General features: G+C 34.6%; 2 protein-coding genes across 3 annotated transcripts; one reads left to right on the top strand and one right to left on the bottom strand.

The window, feature by feature from the left end:
• Positions 1-2,116: 2,116 nt before the first annotated feature.
• LOAG_09492 lies at positions 2,117-5,288 on the top strand (the record flags this gene model as incomplete). Of its 2 annotated transcripts, XM_020447943.1 has the most annotated exons (9): positions 2,117-2,289; positions 2,411-2,550; positions 2,830-2,899; positions 3,148-3,350; positions 3,634-3,848; positions 4,081-4,159; positions 4,305-4,451; positions 4,566-4,838; positions 5,031-5,144. In XM_020447943.1, the coding sequence occupies exons 2-9, from the start codon at positions 2,476-2,478 to the stop codon at positions 5,142-5,144; spliced, it is 1,176 nt and encodes a 391-aa protein (XP_020301873.1). In that variant the 5' UTR covers positions 2,117-2,289; positions 2,411-2,475. The 2 variants fall into 2 exon arrangements, with proteins under 2 accessions (XP_020301873.1, XP_020306406.1); XM_020447944.1 differs by lacking the exon at positions 2,117-2,289 and having other exon boundaries at positions 2,304-2,550; positions 4,276-4,451; positions 5,031-5,288.
• Positions 5,289-6,216: 928 nt separating this feature from the next.
• LOAG_09493 (peptidase family M48 containing protein) lies at positions 6,217-9,290 on the bottom strand (the record flags this gene model as incomplete). The annotated part of the gene is made up of 9 exons (XM_003145020.2): positions 6,217-6,414; positions 6,623-6,787; positions 6,928-7,074; positions 7,217-7,347; positions 7,483-7,624; positions 8,079-8,195; positions 8,372-8,452; positions 8,561-8,707; positions 9,222-9,290. The coding sequence occupies 9 exons, from the start codon at positions 9,288-9,290 to the stop codon at positions 6,217-6,219; spliced, it is 1,197 nt and encodes a 398-aa protein (XP_003145068.2).
• Between the last annotated feature and the right edge of the window lie 977 nt (positions 9,291-10,267).

Here is a 10,267-nt window from a genome sequence, read left to right on the forward strand (position 1 = left end):
TAATAATAATAATAATAATAATAATAATAATAATAATAATAATAATAATAATAATAATAATAATAATAATAATAATAATAATAATAATAATAATAATAATAATAATAATAATAATAATAATAATAATAATAATAATAATAAATAAACAAATAAATAAATAATAATCATCCAACTTCTCTTCCGTCACATGATTTTTAGTTATGTAAATCTTTACCTTTTCACCAGAAAGAAACAATATAAACCCGTTGATTCATTTTGGCTGTTGGTGATGATGATCCTAACATAGGGATGATGATGACAAGATATTTACTATACCTTATGTAATATAAAACTTCTACAACGACGATATCACTCCACTCATTTCATACATTAGCGGAAGTATTTCCAAGTAGCAATCTTGACAAATAGAAGCACAACAGGATAGGAACTTACATGATTTTTGAGGAATTTCGGCAGAAAGGTAAGTTTATTTATCCATCTACTCAGTAATTCATGAATGAAAAGGGAATGAATTTGATTGGGACGTTGTCATCGAGTTGCTTGTTCGACTCCTCTCTCTGTTCATAGTTCAATATCTTTTTGCATTGTCTCTCTCTTTCTTCTCTTTGTTTATTTATTTCTTCGATTACAACATACCTTTAGTATTATTAGCTTAGTTGCCTCCTTTTTAGTTCGGAAAACAGAGTGCCTGCTTAATGAAAGGTAGTGGTACCATGGGTTAATGAACTGTGTAAGAATATTAAAACATATAAATGGTAATATAATACCCTCAGAAGATAGTTTCCAGTAGGCACAAATCCTGTTTACGTCTCTGTACCCTTCACCGAGGCGGGAAGAAAAGATGCCCAAAAAAGAAAAAAGGATTATTTTGTGTATTCCAACTCACTTGCTCAAAATATCTTTTAGTAAGAAACAGGAGGAAAAAGAAAAGGGGAATAATAATGCTTTTCTTGTCCTGCTGACATTTCACTCATTACTGCATGCTTTTTTTTTTCATCGTAGAAATATGTGGAAAGCAATGCGCAGTTGTTCCCAAGAGTAAAACTTTGAAGAGAGATCTAGAACAACGATATTCTGAGTCAGATTATACGTAGTGAGAAACAGATCTCGTTTGACATTCGTTACACACTTCAAACAGGAAGATAATTTTTCTGAAAGGAACAAAATAATCGGGAAGAATGCTAATACAAAGAATCAAATATGCTCATTTTCAGACCAATACTATTATTGGACCTATAAGTATGTGTTTAGTTGACTTCGAATGACTTTAAAGATGGCACATTTTCAATTTTAACTTCAACTTCATCTTATCCATGATAAAGTACCAATTTTTAAGAAAGCAATACGAAGCATGTTTATTCTTAACACAGCGGTGACCATTAAATACTCGTTACAATTCAAAACCTGTGATTCATGATTAGTTGATGCATATGGGTCGTTCATCATCAGCAGAGCAGTGCTGTGAAAATTAACAATCTTTAATTTTAATTTTTTTCAAATACAGTTCAATGCCAAACTGTTATTCACTGTTATTGCGAAATTCGCATCTTACGTGAACTCTTATACCTCCAAGTTAGTCTGAGGTGGTGCATCTCTCGAAATGTGCTTTATCTGGGCATTTTCTTTGTGGTTTATTCTGTTTCCTACTAAAAACTTACTACATCTTTTATCTTGCTTTATTTTTTGCGGGAGTTATTCTCTAGTACTCGTGCCAGCATTGAAATCATTATACGATTGGTCAAGGAATTAATGGACAGTTAAAACCTTAACTGTTGCTAATTAAAGGTTGAAATTTATTAGTCCCTGTGCCACTTCAAACAATAAAACGATGCAATATTCTGCTGTTATCCGTTCGAACACTCCGAAGGAGATTTCTTCCATCCAGTATGTCAATTTTTCGTGTTTTGGTGCATTTTGTTAATAGAAGGTAGTTTAGGGTTATCGAAGTTGTAAGGGCTTGTTTGGTTTGTGATTTGTGAGAGTGAGTTGAGGATTATTAGGACGCGCATGAGAGAGAGGATTACTTTGGACAAGTATACCTACAACTCTGTCTCAGCAGCTACTCACAGTGCTCTCCTACCGGACCAACTATTCCTTATAATCTATTCTCTTTACAGAAATACCTTCAGGTTATACTGTTCATGTTTCAAGCATATCTTATATCTTGCATGATTTGTTTCCGTTCCATTCATCAAGTTATTCGACTGACCGGACCTATTTACCACACATTTCCGACTTAGTACCTCACTGTGGTTCGACATATCAAAGCGAATTACTATGTATTACAGAGTACGTTTTTCTCCTTTAGGATTTCGAAGAGAGGTAATGTCTGTGGAGACAGGTCAAGAAGCAGTTGGCGATCACAGGAATGAAAAATTAACTAATAATAATAATAATAATAGAACTACAGCAAATGACAACGGAGACAGCGAAAAAAACAGTGATGTTGATGCAAGTACACCTTCCGGGAACGTTATGGATGTGGAAAAAGTGCTAGCCGATAACGACTCTAACATAAGCATTCAGCAGAAGATTATTGAACAGATTGAAGTAAGCGAACATCCAGTTCCAAGTTCTTTACTCCTAGCTTTTTGGCAACAAAATGCACATGTTTCGGATTTTGTAGAAAGCAAGTTTATGCGTCCCTGAGAGACAAAAGAATCTCTATAAGAGAAAAATCAGGACTCCCTCATATTTTTTACTAGTCGTGCTTTAATTTTTGTCTAATGGTATATAGGGGTAAGTTGTCTAATGGTATACAGTATTAAAATTTCTGTAATATAAAATGATAGTTTTCCTCTTTCATACCGTCGTTATGTCTAATTTCAGTATTATTTTGGCGATATTAACTTACCTCGAGATCGATTTCTACAGGAAGAAATTAAGAAAGATGATGGGTGTGAGTAATTTTATTACGTCCGTGTAAAACTCCTTTGTTTCATCTTTCTTGATTGGACTTCCAAAAAAAGCAGAAGATCGAGATAGCCCAAGTTTGACTAGTCTTGGTATTACGACGCAATATACTTCCTTTTTCCTTTTTTTTTTTCGAAACCGATAACAGCCGGTGCTATATTGAAATATATTAAAGATCAAGGGAATTTTTTGTGTATAGGCTATTTAAATACCAACAGCTTTTTTTGCATTTAGGGGTTCAGCTTACAACGATGTTGAAATTTAAACGCTTGGCGCAAATTTCTTCCAACCCTAAAATAATTCGAGAATCCTTGAAACATTCTGAGCTGATGCAGGTGTCCGAAGATGGTAGTAAAATACGACGTAATCCTGCGATACCATTGCCAGAAAATTCGCTTGAATACTGGCAAGTTGTGAAACGTCGTACCGTATACATTGTGAGTTGTTTTGTTTCTTTGCAGTAAGCAACTGTGATCATAACGGAAATGGATTTTTATTTTTATATTCCCTACTTATGTTATACTTCTTTTATGGAGCCTATAAATTGCGAAAAAGTAAGTGGGACGTGTGCTCTGCGGATTGGGACGAATGAAATTATTTCATATAAATTGGACAGTATCTTAAAACATGGTCATTTCTTATCATAAGGAACTTCTTGTCTCGTTTTATTTTGCTGCTTTAACGAAAAAATACATCGGTCCATCATGTCTTTTTTTTTAGAAAGGCTTCGAACGAGAGACAAAATTGGACGATATTTTAGATTTCGTTAAGCAATTCGGTAGTGTTGAAAATGTTATGATGCGTCGTGAAAAATCAGAAAAGCGAGCTTTTAAAGGCTCGGTGTTCGTCACTTATAAAGATCAAAAGACAGCAGAAGCTTTCGTTAACAGTGATACGAAACAGTTCAATGGCAACGACCTTTTGAAAATGATGCAGTAAGGTTTTTATTTTGTCAGTGTTTCCTATGCATTCCTGTCCATAATGTTCAATTCCTCTACATTTGTTTTAACAAGTCAAGTTTTTAAGGCTTGCGAAGGTATATGAGAAGACGTTAGGGAACTGCTTCAGATTTTTGTATTTGGGTAGGGTTATGGGAAAAGGTTCTATATGTCCTCATTTTACATGTCATGTTAGTCTTTTCCATGTTAATGGAATGATGTTTTTCAGGAATGATTACTGGGCGAATAAACAAAAAGAACTGAAAGAAAAACGACTTGCTGCGCGTGTTGCTAAACAAGCTAAGAAGGTTATTGAACATTCGTCTTACATATTTCTTAGATTGATTTTTCTTTTGACTGCGACAAGTTGTTTTACATTTAAATCGTTTCGGCCAACTTTTCTCCCTTAATCTTTTATTTCTAGAAGGCTGTCGAAGCAGAATCAAAAAAAAGAACCTGGAAATGGTACATTTTGTCAAAGGATTAGTGCTATCAGTGGAAAATCTTCCAAAAGAGGATTGCGACCTCACGAAAATTAAAGATTTTTTTAAACAATTCGGTGATGTTCAGTATGTTGTATACGAAAAGGGGGATGAAAAGGTAAGTTATCTATCGGACTTTTTGCTTTTACTTAGCATGAGATATGTCTCTGCTCAAGGTAGTTCAATTATTTATAATGTCGCAGTTTCTTAGTTCTGACAAACAATTTTTAAGGCTCAAATTCGTTTTGGTGGTGAAGAAAACGGTGCTGCTGTTGCTTGGAAAACAGCGGTAGAAAAAGGAGAAGATGGAAAAATAATGTTCGGTGGGAATGAGCTCAAGGGAACTGTGCTTGAAGGCAAAGAAGAAGAAGAATACTGGAATAACTTCAGTAAAAAAAAAGCTGATAAACAGGCGCGAATAGCCAAAAATCGACGGGGAACTAAGGTTCGAGGCCGTGGTCGAGGGCGAAATGATGCGGGAAATGGTGTAACACGAGGCGAAAAGGTAAACATCCAGAGGAGGGTAAACATGTAGTTGGTACAATTTATACTGTAGATTTAAGTGCAGAATTTGGTGAGCTTGTTAATATAGGTCCTTTTCTGTTTTTCTCACGGGGAGATATGAATAATTGACTTAAAGACATGTTCATTTCAGGTTGTGTAACAATTGAGCGTCTTTAGTTATCTGTTTTTACAGAGGTCAGCTGAGGAGGTGGCTGAAGACACACCTGAGAAGAAACTGAGAAAAACAGTATATGAAAGCGAAGAGCCGAAGAAAGCTACCAAAGTAATATTCGCAGATTCGGACTGAACTAACCTGCGTCCTACTTACTATTGACTCGACATTTCCGTCTCGATCCTTTCTGTTTTCTTTATCAAGTTCTGTCTTGATCAATTGTTCTTTGTTAATGTTAATTATTCCTAATGGAAAATAAAAACATGAATCATTTGTGGAGCAGCGGGTTGCACTGCTTTCTTTACCAAGTTCTTTCTTGATCAACCATTTCCATGTGCTTCCAGGTATATTATTTTCCATAATCTTGTATCATGGCAGTGAAACTGAAATGTCACATTCCGAAGATTTTCTATCATGACTCAGCAATAGCGGTATTATTGCTGCTTAAAAGAGTTAACCCTTGTAATCCGTTATCCTAGAAATCTGGGTTCTAATTCTCAATGTCATGAACTGTTTGTACTAAAAGGGGCAGCGGCAAAATAATGGTGATTTAATTCATTATTGCCCGACACGCTCAGTGTAACAGTACGAATTGAGTATCGCCTAATTGTGCACCACTGTCAAATGGTATTGGACTTTGCTGTTAAGTAAATGGATACCAAATCCAACTTGAATTTATTGGGGAAATATACAGTGTGATTCTGATAATCGAAAAAAGTAGCTAAATGATTAGTGACAACAAAAATCCTATCTTCATTGGAACTTATTTCAAATGTAACGTGGTGGATTGGATCTGTCACGTGTTCCATGTTCTCCATAAAAACGCAAATGTATGCATTATACTGAAACTGATTAGATACCTCTTGACTTTTGAAGCATTTTGGGCATATATTTTCTGGAGAGACCTAATAAGGCTTTCTCTTGATAACTTCCAGAAGAAGATTCAGCATCGCAATTCCCTCTTTCCATGAACAGTCAAAATACGTTTTTGCTTTTCTATAGGATCGGACTTCACCATTTTGGAATTATTTATTCACCGAGGTTAACTAAAGTGAACGCAACATCAAGCATATATATATACTTTAGTTTTATGTGATAACAAAACCAACATATCAAAAGTTAGGATACAAAGACGGGAAATAAGAAAATAGAAGAGAAAATCAAAAGTTACAATTCGTCAATAAAAAACAAACAGAAAACAGCTAAATCATTTAGCTTTTTCGAGGGCAGTAATCCGCTCTAATACTGATGGATGTGAATGATTGAACATCGAATAGAGCGGATCGTCAATCGGCAAAACCAAGTTATCCTTGCCAATTTTGATAAGTGCTTTACGTAAGACATATCCGTAACCAAGTTTCTCTGAGAAACGGTCTGCTGCAAATTCCAAATGCCTCGTCATTATCTATAAATGCAAAATTGAATACTGAAAGATCTAGTTCTGCTTTAAATAGACGATTGTTGCAGTTCTCCAAAAAAAAAAGGAAAAATGGAAGGAAAAGCGACGTCAAAGCTATATTGCATTTTGGTAAGTTTTGGTAAATATCCGTGACCAAACAGTCGATTAAATCAGTTGATTAATAAAGTTATAAAAGCAATTTTCAAAGATGAACCGTCAAAAGGAATGAGGACAGTTCATTATACGGGGCGGTGATATACTGGAAAACAATCATGAATCCAATAATCGTTGGTTTTGAGTCGTAGAAGCCAAATGCATGGAAAAGCGAAGTGGCGCGATAAAACTTCGCAAATATAACAAGTAGTAGCAACAAATTCATCTAAATATTAGCAAATAAAACTCTCTAACATTCAAATATCCAGAAACAAAAACAAAAAATTCTCATTTTCAAAATATAGTTTTTTTTTCTACCAGATTTCTCATTCGTAAAAAGCTTGTTTCAGATCCGATAAAAATTACCTCAATAAAAACGATGTGGACAGCTATATGCCATAAAGCCCAATGTCCAAGTTCGTGACCAAGGACGGCCAAAACTTCATTGTCTTGCATACCTAGTTTACTCTCCCTCATTTCTTCGTCACCCTTATCAAAACTTTTTTCCTTCTCCTGATAAATATAAAAATATATTTAAGAACATTGCCGCTTTCAAAATTACTTGAATGATCTCTAAACTGAGAAATGCAAAGATAATTTGCCTTTTTTAAAGTAGGTCAACAACATTCTAATTTTGACACTTATAAATACTAACTGTAGAAAAGCAACCATTCTCCTTTAGTTTTGCCCTCATTTCTTCACCAAATAACGTATCATAGAGCACAATACATTTATTGTTCCAAAAGCCGTATAAGTAGGCATTGCTATGCGCTGATCGTTTTGAACCTAAAACAGAAACTTTGAAGTAGACTGTAGCTGCGCGTGCATGATGTTCAAAGGGCAATAAATGCTTAAGAATTCAATCGTTAAGGAATTTAACGAAAAGAAAATAAAAGATTCGAATCTCCTTTACAACTTCACCATGGACAACAAGTAGTTTCTTCAGTGGAAAGTTAAGACTTTTTGCAAGTTTTTCGATTTTTTGCTTCAGCTCACTTTCAGGAAGTGGAACATATTTGTCGAACAATGGAGCTATGAATTCGGGATAAACCGTCATTAACAGCTGAAAATTTCAAAAGTCGAACTGCTTTTAAATGAAATAGTTACGAGAAAATCTCCAATTTTTTGTTAAGAAAAATAACTTACAAAAATGACAAGTGAGAGGAAGATCCAAGTATAAAAAAGAAATATGGTCCTCCACGTTCCACAATGTACACAACTGCAGCCACTATTGGTGCCATCACAAATAATGACACCACCATCTTTTTAGTTTTATCTTTTAGGAAAAAACCCAATGTCTGCAAATTTCCTTTTGACATTTAAATCTTTGATTTGAAAATGAATTAAACACATGTTCACTTATGCAATAAACTTTTACAATAAACAAAACGGTTTAGTAAACGGTATATGCACTGGAATCATATCACCGTCTATCCGAAAAAAAAATCACTTCAATCATTTTTATTTAGAAGGAACTCGGCTTTGTATATTGGAAATTTCGATTATATAAAAATGACCTGCTTATTAAACCCATGTTGTTCTTCGATTACGAATGTGTCGTATAGCTCCCACGGCATATTGATTAGATATTCAATCACCGATGCTAACGAAATGAAGGTTATTGTTTGCGCAATCTGGAAGGCTAATTTTCATTCTTATCTTTCTAATGAAAATCCATGTACTGCTAATAATAATTCAACTGTCATTTGGAAAGCATACCTAACTGAATCATCGAATAAAATAGATACCTTCCATCATCTCCTTTCTTCCTTCTTCATAAACAGAAAATGACACGTGTCAAAAAACCTACTTCGCTCGTATATCCAAATTTCAGATTGAAAGCTCCACTTTTGTTCCATAGAATCTGAGGTAAGCAGAATATCAGAATTGCCTGCAATTCCCAAAACTTGAATGCAGCAAAGAGCAGCACAAAGAGCTAAGTCGAGCATCTTATAAGTGTCTAACACAGGTTTTAAATCAAAGAGAAAGTGCCACTTACCATCAACTCTAACTGCGAATATATAGAGTGTACAAAAGAAAAGCGATGCTTGTCAAGTCTGTATGTTCGAGCTTTTCGATATTCTTCTTCGCTCATTATTTCGCTCACTTCATCTGGTCGTTTTGCTGTATCACGATGAACACGATACTACAAACTTGTATTTATTATGCAAGTTAATCGTGCGACATTACCCACTTCACTCGAATATAGCTGAACCATGATAATTTACGGCGCTAAGGTTTTTGCACTGGGATAAGTTATGCAGTTTTAACCACAGAGCGAATAAGGGGCTTATTTTATTGCAGAATCAGCAAACTTTGTAGCGATGCTTTGCACTTTCATAAAATATTTTCCGCTCTGCTCTGATTTAAATTTCATGGATGTAAAACTAGGTAGAGTAATCTTCTAATTTTATACTCTTCCAGAAACACACTGACTGGTCAGATATCACTAAAACTGAAAGAGAAAAATCAGCGGTTAAAGTGAAGTGCTTGCTCACTAGTCAAAACAAATATCACTTATCATTTTGTTCCACATTACATTTTTAAGTCAATAATTCCGCGGCCATATACAGTGAACAAATACTGGAAATGTTGAATACTCAGTACTGAACGAGAACGAATATTGAACCAAATACTGAACGAAAAATTCCAAAGCTTACCTGTCGCAAAGAAAGATAGAAATTCCATGAGAATACTGACCACGTTATAAGTACTATCAACCAAAACATCGGAACTTTGGCCTGAAAAAACAGAATATTTCCAAAAGAATTCTCTAGCAAACCCAATTAATAACTGCGATATTTATCCGTACTGCAACTCTTTACAAATACTGGGAGTGCCAGTCATACCAAACTAACCACAAGCTTAGACCACAAACTCCCTTCACGGCTATCAAAGTGTTTCGTATTCAGAACCCTTCCACCACAGTTCAAACGACAGAATCCATTAAATAACAAAGAAACGAAAGAAAGTGAAATAAAGGAACTATTCGCCCTCAATCTCTCTTCAAAAACCATTAACAAATATAAATGACTCTAGTTACTTTCAAAAATATTGCAGTTCTTCAAAAACCATAGACTAAAAAGCAGCATGTTCCAAGTGAAACGTATATCCATGATATTTCCCAAATCACAGAACGAAGAAGGTGAGGAACAGTAAGCATTCCAATTTTATTCATAGCACAAATAAATAACTAATCAAGAAATGAGGAAAAAATCCATAATGAGAAGACTGTAAAATATTTCGTAGTATTTCATGAATGCTATGAATTTTAACTCTAAGACATTGCAAATACCTGATTTCTGGACAAATCAGCTTTTCGGAAACAATGAAAGCACTGACAAACGACCTTTGAAATACTAAAATCAGGAACAATTATACTGAACTTTATCGCAGCTTCAATTAGACGAGGCCTGAATGCAACTTGTATCTCCTACTATACTAACATTCTCTGCATGAAGTGAGTAGGGAATACATTTTTATAGCGAATAAAGATATGACAATTAAAAATACAATACAAAACAATATGCAAATGAAAGTGATAATCTACAAAACAATCAAATTACATGATTTAAAGCAGTAGAACTTTCGTCATGGAGTCATCCAAAAATAAATTCTGCATATAGGAGCATATAGGATTACAATGTTCGCAATGAATTAACAAGTCAAAGGAACGTATGCCATCCCTATTTGGTAATGCACTATG

Source organism: Loa loa (assembly GCF_000183805.2).
Source record: "Loa loa unplaced genomic scaffold supercont3.62, whole genome shotgun sequence".
In the NCBI taxonomy this organism is placed as follows: domain Eukaryota; kingdom Metazoa; phylum Nematoda; class Chromadorea; order Rhabditida; family Onchocercidae; genus Loa; species Loa loa.